Source organism: Lucilia sericata, unplaced genomic scaffold (assembly GCF_015586225.1).
Source record: "Lucilia sericata isolate MDLA Ls3-8-SP2 unplaced genomic scaffold, ASM1558622v1 Contig000285F_arrow, whole genome shotgun sequence".
In the NCBI taxonomy this organism is placed as follows: Eukaryota; Metazoa; Arthropoda; class Insecta; order Diptera; family Calliphoridae; genus Lucilia; species Lucilia sericata.
Genome location: NW_023994310.1, coordinates 338840 through 362207, shown reverse-complemented (window position 1 = coordinate 362207; position 23368 = coordinate 338840). Strand labels below are relative to the sequence as shown.

The window sequence follows — 23368 nt, the reverse complement described above, 5'->3', positions numbered from 1 at the left end:
ACTGAGCGTCTATAGTTAAGTATCTTTAGATCTGTTTTTTGTCTAAAGATCTGTCTATAATGGAGATTCTATAGATCAGCCTACATATGCTCGAGAGTCTATAGATCACTCTATTGTCAAGAGTCTATAGATCAATCTATAGTCGAGAGTCTATAGATCAGTCTGTAGTTGAAAGTCGATCGACGAGAGATTATAGATCAGTTTACAGTTGAGAGACTATAGATCAGTTTATAGTAGAGAGATTATAGATTAGTTTACAGTTGAGAGACTATGGATCAATCGAGATTCTATAGATTAAGCTATGTCCTACTTTAGATCAGTATAATTGGGAGACTATAGATCAATTAATTGTCGAGAGACTCTAGACTGATCGTATGTAGTCAAGTTTCTTTAGATCAGTCTATAGTCTAAAGATCGGTCTATAGTGGAGATTCAATAGATCAGTCTATGGTCGAGTCTCTATAGATCAGTTTATACTTGTGGGATAATAGATCAGTTTATAGTTGAGAGACTAAAGATCAGTTTACAGTCTTGAGATTATAGATCAGTCTACAGTTGAGAGACTATAGATCAATCGAGATTCTGGAGATTAGTCTATAGTCGAGAGACTATTGATCAGTTTAAAGTTGAAAGACTATAGATCAATCTACTGATGAAAGATCAGTCTATAGACAGTTTATACTTAGTCTTCTATAGAAAATCTATAGAATAAAACCGTTTGAACAAAAAACTCTCCAGTCCCTTTTTTAGATCATAAATCTTATTAATCTGTTTATTTATTCTTTTAAAGAATCAGGGCTTTTTTATTGAAATATGACTATGATAGTACTCGCAACAACAATTAATTGATAATTGTTTATTTTTCTTTGGAAATGGCTTTGTTTTATTACATTTTCAGTTTTTCTTTTTTTTTCGTTTTTTGCAACATTAAGGAAGTTAATAATTAATTAAATTGTATAATTTATAACACAATACCCTCAATATATGATTAAGGCAAAAAAATAAATAAAAAAAATTATATGATTAAAATATAAAACAAAAAAAGAAAAAAAGCTTACATTGATAAAGACAGACTGAATACAAACAATATCATACAAAAAAAGTGCATTGTGAAGGAAATTTAATGATATTTTTTTCTATAATTTTTTTTTTCAATATTACAATATATTATATAAAATAATCTATTCTTTATACAAATATACTATATAAGGCATAGAGTCAAGTAGACTGCTTGGATTTTGAAATATAACCTAGTGTTTATATACATAGAACTAATTAAATTTAAATAATATTATGGTTTAGTTTTTTTTTTTTCATTTAGATAATTTAATTAACTACTAGTTTACATTTAAGGCTTACTTAAATACAAGTGCTTTGAAATAAAAAAAGATTTAAGCATAATTGACAAGATTACAGAAATGTGTTTTGAATGATGAAATATCCTTCAAAATAAATGACAGTTATCATTATGAAGTTTTTAGAAAATAAAATAATAAAGATTTGGTAGCGATTAAAGAGTTCAGTTTTGTTCTTGTTCAGTTCTAGTTCAGTTCTAGTTCAGTTCTAGTTCAGTTCCAGTTCAGTTCTAGTTCAGTTCTAGTTCAGTTCTAGTTCAGTTCTAGTTCAGTTCTAGTTCAGTTCTAGTTCAGTTCTAGTTCAGTTCTAGTTCAGTTCTAGTTCAGTTCTAGTTCAGTTCTAGTTCAGTTCTAGTTCAGTTCTAGTTCAGTTCTAGTTCAGTTCTAGTTCAGTTCTAGTTCAGTTCTAGTTCAGTTCTAGTTCAGTTCTAGTTCTAGTTCAGTTCTAGTTCAGTTCTAGTTCAGTTCTAGTTCAGTTCTAGTTCAGTTCTAGTTCAGTTCTAGTTCAGTTCTAGTTCAGTTCTAGTTCAGTTCTAGTTCAGTTCTAGTTCAGTTCTAGTTCAGTTCTAGTTCAGTTCTAGTTCAGTTCTAGTTCAGTTCTAGTTCAGTTCTAGTTCAGTTCTAGTTCAGTTCTAGTTCAGTTCTAGTTCAGTTCTAGTTCAGTTCTAGTTCAGTTCTAGTTCAGTTCTAGTTCAGTTCTAGTTCAGTTCTAGTTCAGTTCTAGTTCAGTTCAGTTCTAGTTCAGTTCTAGTTCAGTTCTAGTTCAGTTCTAGTTCAGTTCTAGTTCAGTTCTAGTTCAGTTCTAGTTCAGTTCTAGTTCAGTTCTAGTTCAGTTCTAGTTCAGTTCTAGTTCAGTTCTAGTTCAGTTCTAGTTCAGTTCTAGTTCAGTTCTAGTTCAGTTCTAGTTCAGTTCTAGTTCAGTTCTAGTTCAGTTCTAGTTCAGTTCTAGTTCAGTTCTAGTTCAGTTCTAGTTCAGTTCTAGTTCATTTCTAGTTCATTTCTAGTTCAGTTCTAGTTCAGTTCTAGTTCAGTTCTAGTTCAGTTCTAGTTCAGTTCTAGTTCAGTTTTAGTTCAGTTCTAGTTCAGTTCTACTTCAGTTCTAGTTCAGTTCTAGTTCAGTTCTAGTTCAGTTCCAGTTCAGTTCCAGTTCAGTTCTAGTTCAGTTCTAGTTCAGTTCTAGTTCAGTTCTAGTTCAGTTCTAGTTCAGTTCTAGTTCAGTTCTAGTTCAGTTCCAGTTCAGTTCTAGTTCAGTTCTAGTTCTAGTTCAGTTCTAGTTCAGATCTAGTTCAGATCTAGTTCAGTTCTAGTTCAGTTCTAGTTCAGTTCTAGTTCAGTTCTAGTTCAGTCTAGTTCAGATCTAGTTCAGTTCTAGTTCAGTTCTAGTTCAGTTCTAGTTCAGTTCTAGTTCAGTTCTAGTTCAGTTCTAGTTCAGTTCCAGTTCAGTTCCAGTTCAGTTCTAGTTCAGTTCTAGTTCAGTTCTAGTACAGTTCTAGTTCAGTTCTAGTTCAGATCTAGTTCAGATCTAGTTCAGTTCTAGTTCAGTTCTAGTTCAGTTCTAGTTCAGTTCTAGTTCGGTTCTAGTTCAGTTCTAGTTCAGTTCTAGTTCAGTTCTAGTTCAGTTCTAGTTCAGTTCTAGTTCAGTTCTAGTTCAGTTCTAGTTCAGTTCTAGTTCAGTTCTAGTTCAGTTCTAGTTCGGTTCTAGTTCGGTTCTAGTTCAGTTCTAGTTCAGTTCTAGTTCAGTTTTTTTTTAGTTCTAGTTCAGTTCTATTTCGGCTATAGCTCACTATTAGTTTAGTTCAGCTCTAGTACAATTCTATTTCATTATAAATTTTTAAATTATTCAAAATGTCTCCGAGAATTAAGAAAAAATTCTTCATTAACATCATAACAAAACTGAACTTGAACTTTGTCTAAAAGAGGGGTTATCAAGCTAAAACTTACAGTACCAGTTCCCACCAAGTTCCATTTGAAGTGATAATGTAATAATCATTTAATTTATATGTTTATTTAATAATTTTTATGACTAATAATTACATTTTGTAAAAAAAATCAATTAAGAAAAATTCCATAATTTTAGATACACATGTTCATAATTATTAACACAAAATTAATATTTATTTATAAATTTTTATTTAAACCTAAAACTTTCATTAGTTTAATTTTATAGTTATTATGTTATTCATTAAAATTTTAGTATTTTTTGGAGCTCAACTAGATGGATTATGTTCTTTAACCATTAAATTTAAATGACCCACTTAAACACCTATTCTATACGAAAAAAACTTTTTCTTTTATCTTAATCTTGACACAAACATTAACTACAAGTTAAAGAAGTTGCTGGTTACTGCTACATTATTAAAACTCTAAAAATATAATCAAATTTTAAGCCAAACAAAAACTCTAGAGAGTTTAATAACCCCCCTTCATTTGAAGAAAAAAATGTAAAGAATACAAAATCTCTAAAATAAATTACTGTAAGACATGAATTACCGTTTGTACTGAAAATTACAGACTGACTTTTCTCTTTAACCTGAGTAAAGAACAAAGTACTTAATTTAAACAGTAACAAATTTGATAAGACATTATTTGTAATTGTTTAAAACGTTGAAACAAAAACATTGTTTTCAAAAACACATATTATGCAGGTTACGTTTAAACGTGGTTTAGATATTTTTGTTTAACTTTTTAAAATAATTTCATTTAAATTATATAGATTTTTTTTAAACTTTTTTTTAAATTATAATGCTAAACACGTAAAAACCCTCATTTTTTTCTGTCTATTGTTTAAACATTAAATTGTTTATTTTAGATTAGAACTTGTAACACGAAAAAAAGGGATTTTGAAATTATTTCTCCTCGATACACATATTGCACATTCTTTCATGTTTGTAATAATAAAAATGTTTATAAATAAAGTTATAACAATAATAAAAACTGAAATTGAACAAAATGTTTATAATTTAATTAAAATCAAGGTTAATAATTTTCAACTACAAATACTTTCTATAAACAGGCTAAATAAATGTTGTAGGAAAAATAAAGTAAAATGTTGCTTTATAGAGTGTTTTATTTGTAATAAATTTTAATTTAATTACTTTATTTAGAGTTTACAATTTGTTGTGATAAAAAAAATTATATAAATTCAGTTATTTTATACACAGAGAGAAAAAAACTAAACGCTTTTCATAAAATTGTTAAATTAGAAGTTCAGTTCTAGTTCTGTTCTAGTTCAGTTCTAGTTCAGTTCTAGTTCAGTTCTAGTTCAGTTCTAGTTAAGTTCTAGTTCTGCTCTAGTTCTGTTCTAGTTCTGTTCTAGTTCTGTTCTAGTTCTGTTCTAGTTCTGTTCTAGTTCTGTTCTAGTTCTGTTCTAGCTCTGTTCTAGTTCTGTTTCTAGTTCTGTTCTAGTTCTGTTCTAGTTCTGTTCTAGTTCTGTTCTAGTTCTGTTCTAGTTCTGTTCTAGTTCTGTTCTAGTTCTGTTCTAGTTCTGTTCTAGTTCAGTTCTGTTCTAGTTCTGTTCTAGTTCTGTTCTATTCTGTTCTATTTCTGTTCTAGTTCTGTTCTAGTTCTGTTCTAGTTCTGTTCTAGTTCTGTTCTAGTTCTGTTCTAGTTCTGTTCTAGTTCTGTTCTAGTTCTGTTCTAGTTCTGTTCTAGTTCTGTTCTAGTTCTGTTCTAGTTCTGTTCTAGTTCTGTTCTAGTTCTGTTCTAGTTCTGTTCTAGTTCTGTTCTAGTTCTGTTCTAGTTCTGTTCTAGTTCTGTTCTAGTTCTGTTCTAGTTCTGTTCTAGTTCTGTTCTAGTTCTGTTCTAGTTCTGTTCTAGTTCTGTTTAGTTCTGTTTTAGTTCTGTTTTAGTTCTGTTCTAGTCTGTTCTAGTTCTGTTCTAGTTCTGTTCTAGTTCTGTTCTAGTTCTGTTCTAGTTCTTTTCTATTTCTGTTCTAGTTCTGTTCTAGTTCTGTTCTAGTTCTGTTCTTGTTCTGTTCTAGTTCTGTTCTAGTTCTGTTCTAGTTCTGTTCTAGTTCTGTTCTAGTTCTGTCTAGTTCTGTTCTAGTTCTGTTCTAGTTCTGTTCTAGTTCTGTTCTAGTTATGTTCTAGTTCTGTTCTAGTTCTGTTCTAGTTCTGTTCTAGTTCTGTTCTAGTTCTGTTCTAGTTCTGTTCTAGTTCTGTTCTAGTTCTGTTCTAGTTCTGTTCTAGTTCTGTTCTAGTTCTAGTTGTTCTATTTCTGTTCTAGTTCTGTTCTAGTTCTGTTCTAGTTCTGTTCTAGTTCTGTTTTAGTTCTGTTTAGTTCTGTTTTAGTTCTGTTTAGTTCTGTTTTAGTTCTGTTAGTTCTGTTCTAGTTCTGTTCTAGTTCTGTTCTAGTTCTGTTCTAGTTCTGTTCTAGTTCTGTTCTAGTTCTGTTCTAGTTCTGTTCTAGTTCTGTTCTAGTTCTGTTCTAGTTCTGTTCTAGTTCTGTTCTAGTTCTGTTCTAGTTCTGTTCTAGTTCTGTTCTAGTTCTGTTCTAGTTCTGTTGTAGTTCTGTTCTAGTTCTGTTCTAGTTCTGTTGTAGTTCTGTTCTAGTTCTGTTCTAGTTCTGTTCTAGTTCTGTTCTAATTCTGTTCTTGTTCTGTTCTAGTCTAGTTTTAGTACAAATCTTGTTTTAATATAAAAATGTTGATTCAATTTCTTCCAGTGCATATTTTCATATAACAGCAAAATTCTTTTAAAAAAGCAAAAGAAATCCACCGAACTCTGGTAATAAAATTGCTCTAGAAAACCACTTAAAAGTGTTAATTGAAAGCAATATCATAATTTTCAATCAATAAACGTGATTTATAATTTATTTTTATAACAACAAACATATAGAACCCGCAGTAAAGATACTATTTGTTTATAGAAATGTTTAGTCAAAACAAGGAAGGTCTTCGAATTTTCAAACAAAATTAAGAAATTTAACATTTCAATGTTATAATACAATTTGTTTACAAACAATCATTGGGGGATACAATTTTCAAAAGAAAATTTTATTGTAAAGGTCATTTAGATAAAAAAAAAATACCATTTTTTAGTGGCAATTATTTTTTTTTTTTTCTATATAATCGATTTCAAATTATTTTGATTTCTTATCTTTGCTGTTGCCAAACAATTAACTTCATTGTTATTTTTCTATTAAGCAAATGTCAATGATTTTAAAGTGACAATTATTTTTTTATGGTTTTATTAATGTTTCTTTAGTGTGGAATGTTTTTTTTAATTTTGATAAATATAAATTGTCAGTTTTTTGTTAGGTTCTTTCGTTTTTTTCTTGTGGCTTAAAGCAATTAAGCTTTAAGACATTAATAAAACTTTTTTTTGCATTTTTGTTTAGAGTGTTATTAATATGTTTTTATTTTTAACATGAGAGCTAAGAATTGATTAGGCGGTAAAATTTTAAAAACAATTAACAGTAATATGTATTAATTATAAATTTAATAAAAAAAAATTTTGCTTATATTTTTACAATGTAGTTAAGACTGTAGATCAGTCCGTATTCAAAACTATAGATCAATTTATAGTTAAGACTATAGATCAGTCTGTAGTCAAGAATATAGATCAGATATTTGTCAGGACTATAGAGCAATTAATAATCAAGGCTATAGATCAGTCCATAATCAAGGCTATAGATCAGTTTATTGTCAAGACTTTAGATCAGTCTATAGTTAATATATTGATTAGTTTATAGCCAAAACTATAGATCAGTTTATAGTCAACATTATAGATCATTATATTGTCAAGTCTGTAGTCAAGACTATAGATCAGTCTTTAGTCAAGACTATAGATCAGTCTTTAGTCAAGACTATAGATCAGTCTTTAGTCAAGACTATGGATCAGTCTTTAGTCAAGACTATAGATCAGTCTTTAGTCAAGACTACGGATCAGTCTTTAGTCAAGGCTATAGATAGCCTGTTATATAGTCTATAGTGAAGACTATATAACAGACTAAAGTCAAGACAATAGACTGATCTATAGTCAAGGCTACAGATCAGTCTATAATCAATGCTATAGATCAATCTGTAGTCAAGGCTATAGACCAGTCTATAGTCAAGACTATAGATCAGTCTATGGTCACGACTATAGATCAGTCTATAGTCAAGACTATAGATCAGTCTATAGTCAAGACTATAGATCAGTCTATAATCAAGACTATAGATCAGTCTATATTCAAGACTATAGTCTTGACTATATACTGATCTATAGATTATTCTATAGTCAAGGCTATAGACCAGTCTATAGACATGACTATAGATCAGTCTATAGTCAAGACTATAGATCAGTCTATAGGCATGACTATAGATCAGTCTATAGTTATGACTATAGATCAGTCTATAGTCATGACTACAGATAAGTTTATAGTCGAGACTATAGATCAGTCTACATATAAGATTATTGCTCACTCTATGGTCCAGACTATTGAACAGTCTACAGTCAAGATCAGTCTCTAATCGAGATTATTGATTAGTCTTTTTGACAGTAGATCACTCTACAGTCAAGGCTCTAGATGAATAAATGGATCAAGACTATACATCAAGATCATTTCATAGAAATTTTTAATAATTTTTTTTTTTTTTATAACAAGAAAAATTTTATAAAAAATTCTCTAACCATTGAAAGCAAGGTTTAAAATTGAAAGTTGTAAAACTTTAAAACATTCTATATATCTATTATATGTAATCATACGACTGCATACTAAACCGGGTGGCTATTTTTAGTTTACTTAATAAATTAAATAAATAAACAATAAAGAAAAAACAACAACAAAAAAGTATTAGCAAAAAAAGTAAAATTACTCATAAATGTGGTCAACATTAACAGCAGAAATTGTTTGTTTAATTGAAAATTTACAAAAACAAAAGTACTGAAGCACGTTTAAAAAAACCAACAATAATAAAAGTACTAATTAAATAGAAGTAAAGAAAAAAAACAAACTTAAAATGACGGCATATAGTCATTAAATAAATAAAGAATATAAATATTTAACGGAACTCGATTGAAATTAATATTAAAACATTTTTGTCATAAAAGATTGAAAAAATAAATAAAATTACAAAATAGCAATTAAACACTTCCAGCTCTGTTATCACTACTAATAACAAAATTCCTTTTTAAGGCTTCCTCTTACAAACAACTTACTCACATACACCTCTTGATCTTGTTTACAACACTCTCTTAGAAAGGTTGTTGTTTCTTTATATCAAAACTTTAGGTTCTTCTTATTAATTTCATTTGAAAAAGTGTGTCATTTTTGTAGCATTAACCGTTATATATGCCGCCATTTATCGATAAACTACATTCTCCTATGTACTTAAAAAATAAATGAGTATATTCCATACTCACTCACTAACTGATCGTCATATACAATATTTCAGAGAAAAGAAACAGAATTGATTGAAATTTATTTCAAGATCGTTGCAAGAATATCAATTTCTTTTTAAATTTTTCAAAAAAAAACAGAACATAAAGAACATTTCTCCAATAACACCCAAAAAAATGTGAACGAACAAGTTAAAAAGAGGCATGTTTTTAGATTTTAAAATGCAGATCACAAATTATATTTATGATATATTGGTATGTTTGGCCATTTCTCCTTAAACATATATAATTTTTTGCAATTAATTTCATGTTTTGTTCTACCTACCAAAATAAAGGGGTTTAAGTCCACCATATGATTATATAAGTAAAAAACATACCGTTACATTTTTCTTATTAAATTCTTCAATACTTTAGTTTTAAAATTACATTTATTATGTGAACTTTTTTTTAAAACGAAATTATTCAAATTGGTTTTCAACAAAAAGAGGTCTTACTTATGACTAACATCACGTCAATTGTTTTATGTGTTTCTTTATTTAAATTTGATAAATATTTTTTGGGGTTTTAGTACCTAGATAGACAGACATTTTAATCTAAAGTTTTATAATGAGAACTTTTTTTCTGACGCTTTTTATTTAAATATTAGTAAAGCGTGGGAATTTATACAAAAAAAATTTAATTAGCATAAATGCAAATTTTCCTAAAACACCAAAAGAATATGAATCAACAAAAAAAATGTCCCACACCATATGTGACACTGATATCGATCAATAAAGAAGAATAAAGAATAAATAAATTGTTGAATTTTATTAATTTTATAAAGAATTTTAAAGTTTGAAACAAAATTTGTTTATCTAAAGAAACGGTGAGAATGAAAATAATTCGATAAGATTCGAGTCAAGACAAGAGATCAGTATATGGTAAGGGCTATAGATCAGTCTATGATCAAGACTATAGATTAGTCTATAGTCAAGACTATAGATCAGTCCATAGTAAAGACTATAGATCTGTCTATATTTAAGACCATAGATCAGTCTATAGTCAAGACTATTGATCGGTCTATAATCAAGACTATAGATTAGTTGGTTAAGATATATAGATCAGTCTATATTTAAGACCATAGATCAGTCTATAGTCAAGACTATTGATCAGTCTATGGTCAAGACTATAGATCAGTCTATAGCCAAGACTATAGATCAGTCTATAGACAAGACTATAGATCAGCCTATGTCAAGGCCATAGATCAGCCTGTAGTCAAGATCAGCATATAGACAAGGATGTATTTCAGTCTATAGACAAGACTATAGATCAGTTTATAAACAAGACTGTAGATCAGTTAATAGACAAGATCAGTCTATAGTCAAGACTATAGATCAGTCTAAAGTCGAGACTATAGATCAGACTATAGTCAAGACTATATATAGATCAGTCTAAAGTCAAGACTATATATAGATCAGTCTAAAGTCAAGACTATAGAGACTATAAATCAGTTTATAGTCAAGACTATTATAGTCAGTCTATAGTCAAGACTATAGATCAGTTTATAGTCAAGACTATAGATCAGTTTTTAGCCAAGACTATAGATCAGACTATAGTCAAGACTATAGATCAGTCTATAGTCAAGACTATAGATCAGTTTATAGTCAAGACTATAGATGAGTTTATAGTCAAGACTATAGATCAGTCTATTGTCAAGACTATAGATCAGTTTATAGTCAATACCATAGATCAGTTTATATTCAAGGCTATAGATCGGTCTATAGTCGAGACTATAGATCAGTCTATTGTCAAGAGTACAGATCAGTCTATAGTCAAGATTATAGATCAGTCTATAGTTAAGACTATTGTCAAGAGTATAGATCAGTCTATAGTCAAGATTATAGATCAGTCTATAGTTAAGACTATAGATCAGTCTACAGTTAAGACTATAGATCAGTCTACAGTTAAGACTATAGATCAGACTATAGTCAAGACTATAGATCAGTCTAGTCAAGACTAGATCAGTCTATAGTCAAGACTATAGATCAGTCTATAGTCAAGACTATAGATCAGTCTATAGTCAAGACTATGGATCAGTCTATAGTCAAGACTAAAGATCAGTCTATAGTCAAGACTATAGATCAGTCCATAGTCAAGACTATAGATCAGTCCAAAGGCAAAACTATAGATCAGTCCATAGTCATGTTTATAGTCAAGACTATAGATCAGTCTATAGTCAACACTATAGATCAGTCTATAATCAAGACTATAGATCAGTCTATTGTCAAGACTGTAGATTAGTCTTTTGTCAAGATTGGAGATTAGTCTATAGTCAAGATCGGTCTATATACAAGACTATTGACTAGTCGGTAGCCAAGACTGTAGATTACTCTGTAGTCAAGTCTACAGATTAGTCTGAAATATAACACTATAGACCAATCTATAGTCTATACTATAGATCAGTCCATTTCTATTGCATTTTAAATTATAAAAAAGTGAAATTTATTTCATTTTTAAATAAACTTTTAGTTTCTTTTATTATAAAAACAAGTTCAAGAAAAACAGACACAATTTTCTTTGAAAATTTGAAATTATTAAATTTTCCCTATATTACTTGTTATTGTTATTATTATTTTTAACATAAATTAAAGTAAATTATTTTATTTAAACTTAAAAAATCATTAAAAATAATATTAAAACAAAAGCAAAACAGGTTGCTGAACGAAAAAAATAAACTACAAATTGTAATTTTGTTGTTATTAGATTCACATTTGAAGAAAAAAAAAAAAAAAGAAAACAAAAGTTTTTTTTTAATTTTAAAACAATTTTGTTTAAAAGGTTTTTTTTAACACAAAAACTGACTGATTTTCTGGGTCACACAAAAGTCATTCATACGAAATAATTTGATTTTAAACACAGAAAATAAAAGATAATGATCGCGTGAGCAAATAATACGCTGTTTTTTTGTATAAAACTAATCCAAAAAAAGAAGTTAAAATGTTTAGAAAATAAAATAAAATTAAATATATAGTGCGTTCGTAAGTTCGTTCCCAACATCGTAAAACTACATGCATAATAAATTATTTTTTAAGTCTTTACTAATTGTCTAGATTTTAAAGAATATTTATGTCTGTATTTTGAAACCTTAGGACGTTTCTTGTATAATAAACAGCAACAAAAAACAAAATTAGATCTAGTAATTTTAAGGTGTTAATATTTGATATTGGGGTTGGGAACTTCCGTAGTTATTATTAATAGATTAAAACTAAACAAAATAAATATTTGTTATATTTTCGATGATGAAAACCTTTAACAAATATATATATATATATATATAACACATCCGCATATAATTAGGAAAATAATAATATGTATTTAAATGAACAAAAACAAAAAACTTCAAAGACAATGATGGTGTTTAAATTTCGTTGTTTTCTTTAAGTTTCGTTTTTTTTTATAGAGTCACAAAATTAAGCAGTTTTAATTTGAAAAATGATGTAGTTAGGTAAGTTTAAGGTTATGAGCATATTTTTTGTGTTTTTTTTTCAAATTTCCTGTTTTGTAATTTTTCAACACCTTTTGAAAACTTCAATTAAGTTTTAATGATTTAAATGAATAAGACTAAAGATCAGTATATAGTCTAATAACACTTTAGATCAGTCTTTAGTCCAAACTAAAGATCATTCTATAGTCAGGACTATAGATCAGTCTATGGATAAGACTGTAGATCAGTCTATGGTCAAGACTACAGATCAGTCTATAGTCAAGACTATAGATCAGTCTATAGTCAAGACTATAGATCAGTCTATGGGTAAGACTGTAGATCAGTCTATAGTCAAGACTATAGATCAATCTATAGTCAAGACTATAGATCAGTCTGTAATCAAGACTATTGATCAGTCTATAGTCAATGCTATTGATCAGTCTATGGGTAAGACTGTAGATCAGTCTATGGTCAAGACTACAGATCAGTCTATAGTCAAGACTATAGATCAGTCTATAGTCAAGACTATAGATGGGTCTATAGTCAAGACTATAGATCAGTCTGTAATCAAGACTATAGATCAGTCTGTAGTCAAGACTTTAGATCAGTCTATAGACAATGCTATTGATCAGTCTATAGTCAAGACTATATATCAGTCTATAGTCAAGACTATAGATCAGTCTATAGTCAAGACTATAGATCAGTCTATAGTCAAGACTATAGATCAGTCTATAGTCAAGACTATAGATCAGTCTATAGTCAAGACTATAGATCAGTCTATAGTCAAGACTATAGATCAGTCTATAGTCAAGACTATAGATCAGTCTATAGTCAAGACTATAGATCAGTCTATAGTAATGACTATAGATCAGTCCATAGTAATGACTACAGATCAGTCTAAGTCAATACTATAGATCAGTCTAAGTCAATACTATAGATCAGTCTAAGTCAATACTATAGATCAGTCTAAGTCAATACTATAGATCAGTATATAATCAAGACTATAGATCAGTATATATTCAAGACTATAGACCATTCTATAGTCTAGTATATAGATCAGTTTGTAGTAAAGACTATAGATCAGTCTATAGTCAAGACTATAGATCAGTATATAGTCAATACTATAGATCGTCTATAGTCAAGACTATAGATCAGTCTATAGTCAAGACTATAGATTAGTCTATAGTCAAGACTATAGATCAGTCTATAGTCAAGACTATAGATCAGTCTATAGTCCAGACTATAGATCAGTCTATAGTCCAGACTATAGATCAGTCTATAGTCCAGAAGTCTATAGTCCAGAATATAGATAAATCTATAATCCAGACTATAGATCAATCTATAGTCCAGACTATAGATCAATCTATAGTCCAGACTATAGATCAATCTATAGTCCAGACTATAGATCAATCTATAGTCCAGACTATAGATCAATCTATAGTCCAGACTATAGATCAATCTATAGTCCAGACTATAGATCAATCTATAGTCCAGACTATAGATCAGTCTATAGTCCAGACTATAGATCAGTCTATAGTCCAGACTATATATCAGTCTATAGTCAAGACTATAGATCAGTATATAGTCAAGACTATAGATCAGTATATAGTCAAGACTATAGATCAGTCGATAGTCAAAACTATAGATCAGTCTATAGTCAAGACTATAGATCAGTCTATAGTCAAGACTATAGATCAGTCGATAGTCAAAACTATAGATCAGTCTATAGTCAAGACTATAGATCAGTCTATAGTCAAGACTATAGATCAGTCTATAGTCAAGACTATAGATCAGTCTATAGTCAAGACTATAGATCAGTCTATAGTCAAGACTATAGATCAGTCTATAGTCAAGACTATAGATCAGTCTATAGTCAAGACTATAGATCAGTCTATAGTCAAGACTATAGATCAGTCTATAGTCAAGACTATAGATCAGTCTATAGTCAAGACTATAGATCAGTCTATAGTCAAGACTATAGATCAGTCTATAGAAAAGACTTTAGATCAGTCTATAGAAAAGACTGTAGTCTTTAGATCTTTAGTCGCGTTTCTTTCCCTCCAACAACCTGCTACGGGAATAGTTTTATTATTTCTTTATTCACTTCTTACTAATACTAAACAACTTGGCAACTCTTTTATAAAAAGTTCAACAACCTTTCTACTAATATTTGCAAAAGGTGCAGAATTTAAAGAAAAGAAAATAAAGAATAATAAAAAGAGATTAGAATTTAATTTCTACAATCAATTTTCCAACACAATAATGGCTGCAACAAATTATAGATCTTAAGCTCCCCAAATAAAAAAAAAACAAAAACAAAAATTACATTTAAGGAAAACAACAAAACTATGGAAAAAACAATAGTATTTTTCAAACACACAAAAACTATTGTTCAAATCTGGAAACAAAGACTGAACATTTTAAACGATTCCCGTAGGAAATGACGCATAAGGCCGTTTGTATGGCTGGTTGGTATGGTTGGGTTTGGCAACCAAAGAAAAGTGTAAAAGGAAAACATTGTTGTATGCAAGCGTCAGGCAGGCAGGCATAAAATGATTTTTGTTTTTTATTTACAACTCTTCTTAGTGCAAGTAAAATGGAATTGGGTGTGCGTGCATGTGAGTCTTCACTTAAACCACTAATGATGACTTCCAAGTTTCAATCTGTCTGTCCAACCAAGCAAGCAAGCAAACAACCATCCATTTATTAGTCTGTCCCTCCATCTGTAATGTACACATTGTTGTTATTTACCTAGCTGGCTGAAACCCTCCAAAGATGGTAATGACACCACCATGCATTAAACATATTGTATTGAAAACGTGCAGGCAAATTGCAACCAAAGACAATACAACGCCACAATGCAATAAAATTGCAAAAAGAAAAAAAATAATAATAAACCTCAAAAGAAAACCCATGACGATCATCATCATTATTATGATCTTTTCTTTAATGATAGTTACACATGATCTTTGTTTAGTTATAGGTTTTCATCTTCATCATCAACACCATCTAAATAAAATCTATATAATGCAATGTATTGTAATAATAATGATGTTTTTGTAGTTTATTGGTTTGTAAAAAGCTGCCGCATTTTTTTTTTTTTTGCTTTAGTTTCTCAACTTCATTTTGCCTACGTAGTCTATTGCAATGTGTATTTCCATTACATTTGTGTTTTATTTGATTGTCTTACCTTGGCCAACAGTGGCTATAAATTGCAATAAATAAAATTTTACATTCACAACACATACATGCACACACACACACATACATACATACACTTAGCATATCCCCAATTGTGGAACGATATTAAAATGACCTTGAATATATTGAAGAATGATTGAAAGCCAAGATACTCACGCAGGCAGAACTAAAACTACTAGAAGTAGCTGCTGTTCACTAGATAGAATTGTAAAGAACAAAGGAGAAATAGATCAGGGAGATACTAAATTTTGCTATTTGGAAAAAAGTACTTTTTCTAAAGGAATAAAGCTTTTCCTGATCTATAATCATTAGTATGTACTGAACTTGACTACAGACTGATCTGTATTCTTGGCTGTAAACTGATCTAAAGTCCTGACTATAGACAGATCTATAGTCTTGACTATAGACTGATCTACAGTCTTGACTATAGACTGATCTATAGTCTTGACTATAGACTGATCTATAACCTTGACTATAAACTGATCTGTAGTACTGACTATAGAATGACCTATGGTCTTGACTATATAGATTGATCTATAGTCATGGCTTAAAACTCATCTACAGTCTTGACTATAGAATGATCTACAGTCTTGACTATAGACTGATCTATAGTCTTGACTATAGACTGATCTATAGTCTTGACTATAGACTGATCTATAGTCTTGACTATAGACTGATCTATAGTCTTGACTATAGACTGATCTATAGTCTTGACTATAAACTGATCTATAGTCTTGACTATAGACTGATCTATAGTCTACACTATAGACGATCTATAGTCTTGACTATAGACTGATCTATAGTCTTGACTATAGACTGATCTATAGTCTTGACTATAGACTGATCTATAGTCTTGACTATAGACTGATCTATAGTCTTGACTATAAACTGATCTATAGTCTTGACTATAGACTGATCTATAGTCTTGACTATAGACGATCTATAGTCTTGACAATAGACTTAACTATAGTCTTGATTATAGAATGATCTATAGTATAGACTACAGACTGATCAATAGTCTTGACTATAGACTGATCTATAGTCTTGACTATAGACTGATCTATAGTCTTGACTATAGACTGATCTATAGTCTTGACTATAGACTGATCTATAGTCTAGACTATAGACTGATCTATAGTCTTGACAATAGACTTAACTATAGTCTTGACAATAGACTTAACTATAGTCTTGACAATAGACTTAACTATAGTCTTGATTATAGAATGATCTATAGTATAGACTACAGACTGATCAATAGTCTTGACTATAGACTGATCTATAGTCTTGACTATAGTATGATCTATAGTCTTGACTATAGAATGATCTATAGTCTTGACTATGGACTGATCTAAAGTCTTGACTATAGACTGATCTATAGTCTTGACTATAGACTGATCTATAGTCTTGACTATAGACTGATCTATAGTCTTGACTATAGACTGATCTATAGTCTAGACTATAGACTGATCTATAGTCTTGACTCTAGACTGATCTATAGTCTTGACAATAGACTTAACTATACTCTTGATTATAGAATGATCTATAGTATAGACTACAGACTGATCAATAGTCTTGACTATAGACTGATCAATAGTCTTGACTATAGACTGATCTATAGTCTTGACTATAGACTGATCTATAGTCTTGACTATAGACTGATCTATAGTCTAGACTATAGACTGATCTATAGTCTAGACTATAGACTGATCTATAGTCTAGACTATAGACTGATCTATAGTCTTGACAATAGACTTAACTATAGTCTTGATTATAGAATGATCTATAGTATAGACTACAGACTGATCAATAGTCTTGACTATAGACTGATCTATAGTCTTGACTATAGACTGATCTATAGTCTAGACTATAGACTGATCTATAGTCTTGACAATAGACTCAACTATAGTCTTGACTATAGATTAATCTATAGTCTTGACTATAGACTGATCTATAGTCTTGACTATAGACTGATCTATAGTCTTGACTATAGACTGATCTATAGTCTTGACTATAGACTGATCTATAGTCTTGACTATAGACTGATCTATAGTCTTTACTATAGACTGATCTATAGTCTTGATGATCTTTAACCTTGACTATAGACTGATCTATAGTCTTGACTATAGACTGATCTATAGTCTTGACTATAGACTGATCTATAGTCTTGACTATAGACTGATCTATAGTCTTGACTATAGACTGATCTATTGTCTTGACTATAGACTGATCTATAGTCTTCACTATAGACTGATCTGTAGTCATCACTATAGACTGATCTATAGTCTTGACTATAGACTGATCTATAGTCTTGACTAAAGACTGATCTATACTCTTAACTATAGACTGATCTATAGTCTTTACTGGTCTATAGTTTTGGCTATAGACTGATTTATAGTCTTTTTTATAGACTGATCTTTAGTCTTGACTATAGAATGATCTATGGGTTTAAATTTAATCTGATCTATCTGGTTACTATCTGATTTTTTTGAAAAAAAGTACTAAACTGTAAAAAAGTACTTTTTTAAATTGCAGCATTTAAAACATCACACTTCATATTTTTCCCCTTACAATAGAATCACGTTTCCTTTTATAAAGCAAAATACATATAAAATTTTCAAAATTCTACGTTTACATTAACAATACCTATTGTTGTTGCTAGCTAGTGCTGTTGGTATTGTTGCTGTCAGTTTGTCTGTTGTTGCAGCACTTTTTGCGTTGTAGTTTTTTTTTTACAAAAAAAAAAGTTCTTTCTTATTTAAGTTTTTTTTTTTTTTGTTATTTAATAAATTTGCATTTTATACGCTTTTGCATTAAATATTGCAAACAATTGTTTTTGTTTTATTATATATATAGATTTTTTGTTCATATTGCTGTGTAAGAATACATATTGATTGATGACCACAGAAAGACGACGAGTGCTGATTTGATAAACATAAAACTGACTGTGACTGTCACTGATCTCTCTCGGTCTCTAGTAACGCCTATTGAGTAATGGCAAATTTGAAAACTTTTGGTTTTGAAAATAAATTTATTTTGGTGTTAACCTTAGTTTGTCTAGACTATAAATAAAGCTGAAATTGTTGTTTTTTAACAAATTTGAAAAATGATTTCCTTCAAGATTTAATTTTTTTGTTATGAAAGTATAAATAGTATACTCCACCCAATATGATAATTTATTTTGAAAATATTTTTCAACAGCTATTTTGAACGTTCATTGACTTGTTTAAGAAGTTATTATAACATATAAAAAGGTGAAATTAAAGTCAAGGTACTTTTATTGTACAAAAAAGTACCAAGTCTAGTTGAAAAATTGTTAATATTTTTGTAAAGCTTTTTATGGTGTTATACGATTTTTTTTTCGTTAACATAAACAAGTATTTTAAGTAGAGCATAAATCAAAATGATCTTGATGATATTTGTCTAACTGAGACTAGGGGCCAATAACATGCTGTTGCCATGTGGCACAAGTGAGCGAGCGACGAGCAAGTGAAGTGTATTGACATTAAGAAAAATGATCTCTATTGCCTCAAAGTATGTAAGAGGCACATTCCATAGTGTTACGAAAAAAATCTAACAATATATGTTTGTGTAATAATATGAGCTGTTGTTAAAAGATATTTAATATTTGTTTAAAATAAAAAAAGTAGTTCGCCCAACGTGGGGCTCGAACCCACGACCCTGAGATTAAGAGTCTCATGCTCTACCGACTGAGCTAGCCGGGCACATGTTGATTTTTAATTTAAAAATAAATAATATTTATTTTACTAGAGAATTTAAAAAAATATTTTGAAAATATTTTATAAAAATAGTTTAAAAAAAACTTAGGATCAGAAATATTTTTGAGAATATCGAATGGTACCGCAAAACTTCCCATTTTAAAGTTAAATATAATAGAAAATGTTAAAAATTTTGATAAATATTTTAACAAGTTTTGTAAATTTTAAAATTTTGATTAAAATACAATTTAAATTATATTATCAAATACATATATAGCTACTGCTTCCCCTTTACTATCAATTACCAATTCAATTTTTGCTTTTCTTAAGCTGTCAACTCAATTATTAACTATTTTATTTATCAAAATAAATATAAAACAATTAAGATTGATGGGGTGTCATGTACTTAAAAAGAATATTTTGATAGCAACAAAATAGCTGAAACCAAAATGTTTTAAATTAAAAATTTTATAAATTTGTTAAGTTATTTTTTGAGAAAGTTTTTGGCGCCTTTTATTATGTATTTAATTTTTTTTTCCAGAATTTAAAAGTTTTAACATTTTCTTTAATTAAAATGTTTATTTTATGTGTCTTTTCAATGATTTTTTTTTTTTTTGTTCAAAAAGTGTAGTCATTCAAACAAAAAATTTTGCGTGTTTAAGTTGTATTATTTGGAATTTGTTGTTGCCAAAACAAAATATATATAAATTATTAATATTTTAATGGCTTTAAAGTGTTATAAATTATAAAAAAAAAGAAATTTAATAAAATAAATTAAAGAAATTTATTAAAAAGTTTATTAACTTTTGTGGGGATTTTGAAAAACAAAACACTTTAGTAAAGTTCAAATATAGTCAAGATCTGACTATATTTGAGACTGTAGATCAGTCTATAATTGAGGATATTGTTTGAACTATAGTTGAGTATGAAGTTTAAACTAAAGACTATATTATCAAATAGATATAAATCAGTCTATAGTCGAGACTTAAGAGCAAAGTATAGATCAGACAATAGTCGAGACTATAGATAAGATCAAAGACTGCAGATTAAACTATAGACGAGAATGATCAAGCTGTAGATCAGACTTTAGTGAAGACTATGGACTAAACTATAGTGGAGACTAATGGTCAAAGTGGTGACTGCAGATCATACTATAATTTAGTATGAAGATCAAACTGCAGATCAGACTATAGTGGAGACTGCAGATCATACTATAGTTGAGTATGAAGATCAGACTATAGTAGAGATCAAACTAATTATAGTCGACACTATAAATGAGGCTATAATGGAGACTATAGATCAAATTATAATCGAGACTAATGCTCAGAGTATAGTCGAGCTATAAATCTATCTATAGTCAAGACTTAAGATCAAACCATAGTCGAGACATACATCAAATAGGCGAGAATAATCAAACTGTAGGTCAGACTATAGAAAAAGCTTTAGACTAAACTATAGTTTAGACTAATGATCAAACTATAGTCAAGGCTATAGATCATACTATAGTTAAGTATGAAGATCAAACTAGACTAGATCAGACTATAGTAGCGATTAAACTACATATAGTCGACACTATATATAATCGAGACTAATGATCAGACTATAGTCGAGCTATAAATCTGTCTATAGTCAAGACTAAAGATCAAACCATAATCGAGACTATACATCAAATAGACGAGAATGATCAATATTTAGATCAGACTATAGTGAAGACTATTAACCAAACTATAATTGAGACTATAATCGCGCTATAAATCTGTCTATAGCCGAGACTAAAGATGAAACCTTAGTGGAGAATAGTCAAGTCAAGACTGTAGATCAAACTATAGACAATAATGATCAAACTGTAGATAAGACAAAAGTGAAGGCTAAAAACCAAACTATAGTCGAGACTAATGATTAAACTACAGTCCATGCTATTGATTAGACTATAGTGGAAACTATAGATCAAACTGAAGATCAAACTACATATAATCGACAATACAAATAAAACTACAACGGATACCGTAGATTAAGCTATACTAGAGACTACAGATCATACTGTGGTCGAGACTATAGATCATGGAGACTCTAGATCAAGAAACAGACGAGATTCAGTATGAAACTTTAGTCGAAAATATAGATCAGACTATAGTAGAGACTAAAGAGTCTTAAGCAAACCCAAACTATAGATCAGACAATAATCGCGGCTATAGATCAGACTATATTCGAAACTTTACATCATACGAAAATGATCCAAGTGTAGATCAGACTATTGTCGAGACTCTAGATTAAACTATAGTCGAGACTAAAGTTCAATCTATAGTCGAGGCTATAGATCGGACTATAGATTAATCTATAGTCGAGACTTTAGAACAGAAGGATTGTAGAACAATCTACATGCGAGACTTTGGTGAAGATTGTAGATCAATCTACAGTCGGGGCTATATATCTGAGTATCGATCAATCTATAGCGAGAATTTAGTGAATAATTGTAGATCAATCTATAGTCCAGGCTATAGATCAATATTCATATAGACAACACTATGATGGGTATTATAGATCAAACTTCATTTAAGAGAACATGGTTAAAAAAAGACTAAAGTCTAGAAAACAGATTAAACTATGCAAGATTAAAGATCAGACTGTAATCAAGATTATACATTAATCTAGTATCGAGAATTCTTAGAATGTTAACTGTAACCATATTTTTTCTCCGTGTGTACATTTTTTTATAATAATTCTTTAGAAAAACTTTAATATATCAAAAGGCGCCTTTATGTTTTGTTAAATATATTTTCAAAACAACAAAAATATTTCTTCAAAATTGTTATTTTCTTAGTATAGAATTTCAAACCAATATGCAAAATTAAAAAAAAAAGAGAAGAAAACATGTCTGCTTTTAACTAATAAATCTTTAAAAAAAAAAATAAAAATTGTCATAAATAAATGGCCCATTAAAATTAAAAGCAAAAGTATTCAATCTCTTTATTTTTCATTAAATAATACATAAAACTAAAATTTGTTTGCAAAAACAAAACACAACAAATATTAACATTGACCGAACGACCACCAACCAAAAAACAGCATCCAGAGAGACGTAAAAAAATGCCCCACGACCAAAACATATTCAATTTTCACGCAAATTATTTTAGTGTTTTTTTATTTAGATTTTTTTTTTTTCAAATTTATAATTTCAACAGTTGTTTTCAATTTCGTGTATTGGCGATGATGATGGGTTGGTGGCGGCGACGGCGTTGATCGCGTGCAAATTATCAAAATTCGTTGATCAGTTCAAGCGGTATTCGCCTTAATAATAAACAACTTTTGTTGTGTGTTAAAAAAAATATATTGAGAAAATTTGTATAGTAAACTTAAACACAACAATCATAATAATTGTTAATTGATAATAATTATAATAACAAAAAAATAGCAAAAAAATAAATAAATGAAAAAACACCAAATGGCTTAGAAATTTATCTAAGGAAAAATCTAAAGAAAAGCAATAAAATTATAACAATTAAAATTGTTTTGTTATAAAAATAATTTTGAAGTGTAATGTTTTGTGTCTAATGATCTAAAAATTAAGACACGCTAAAATTAAAAACCAGCTGTTTTGAAAAGAAATAATAAAAATATAAGCGAATTTTCTACGCAAAAATATACAAGAAACACATGTTAAAAAACGCGAAAGTTATAAGAATTGTTTGTTATAACTAGCAACATGCCTAAACTATTTGATTGTTTCAATCAATTAAGGTAATTTTCTTTGGTATTTAATAAAAATTTGAAATATATAAAAATTACAAGGGGCAGAACAAAATAAACGGCATTAGAAACTTAAGAAATGCGGTAATGTTTATTTAAAATTTATATTTTGTTTCAAATTATGAACAATTTTTAACAAAATTGCCCAAATCTGTTAAAATTCTTCTGAAGCGCATTCTTAATTTTTCATTAAAGACAAAAACCGTCTAAATTGTTTAAGTTTTAAACTCTTAAACAAAAAATTAGAAAAGTGAACTTTTAGAAAAGTACCAGCAACAAAGTACCATTTCCCTAAACTTTCATACAAATATTTCAATATTTCTCTATATTTTAATTAATTAGTTTAATTTTTAATTAAATTTTTGAATAAAAATATCCAAAAATTTGACCTTTGACCTCGTTAGTAAAAGAATTTACATTTTTTGCAAATTTATTTTAAAAATTTGTTTAAAAATCTAAATTTTTAAAAACCCTTTCGGGTTGAAAAAAAATAACAAATTTGTCTTGTAAGTTACCTAACTAAACCTTAAGTGCTGCTTTTTTTGCTATAGGGTACACACATTAACA

The 23368-nt window shown here is 29.0% G+C and overlaps 1 protein-coding gene, 1 long non-coding RNA gene and 1 other non-coding gene across 7 annotated transcripts in view; 1 reads left to right on the top strand and 2 right to left on the bottom strand.

The window, feature by feature from the left end:
* The window catches only part of LOC119603260, a 52221-nt gene that overhangs the window by 1098 nt on the left and 27755 nt on the right, over positions 1–23368 (bottom strand). The window lies entirely within an intron of this gene.
* The window catches only part of LOC119603259 (protein Shroom), a 118102-nt gene that overhangs the window by 71263 nt on the left and 23471 nt on the right, over positions 1–23368 (top strand). Inside the window, exon 1 of one of the 5 annotated variants that reach the window (XM_037955242.1) lies at positions 22130–22792. The exons of the other annotated variants lie outside the window; for them this stretch is intronic. Coding sequence (XP_037811170.1) covers positions 22758–22792 — 35 coding nt within the window. The 5' untranslated portion in view covers positions 22130–22757. Of the gene's footprint in view, positions 1–22129; positions 22793–23368 lie in introns of those variants that run through there. 5 annotated transcript variants of the gene reach the window in all.
* Positions 18988–19060, bottom strand: Trnak-cuu. Its single transcript has one exon. It is a non-coding gene; the product is annotated as a tRNA-Lys (tRNA).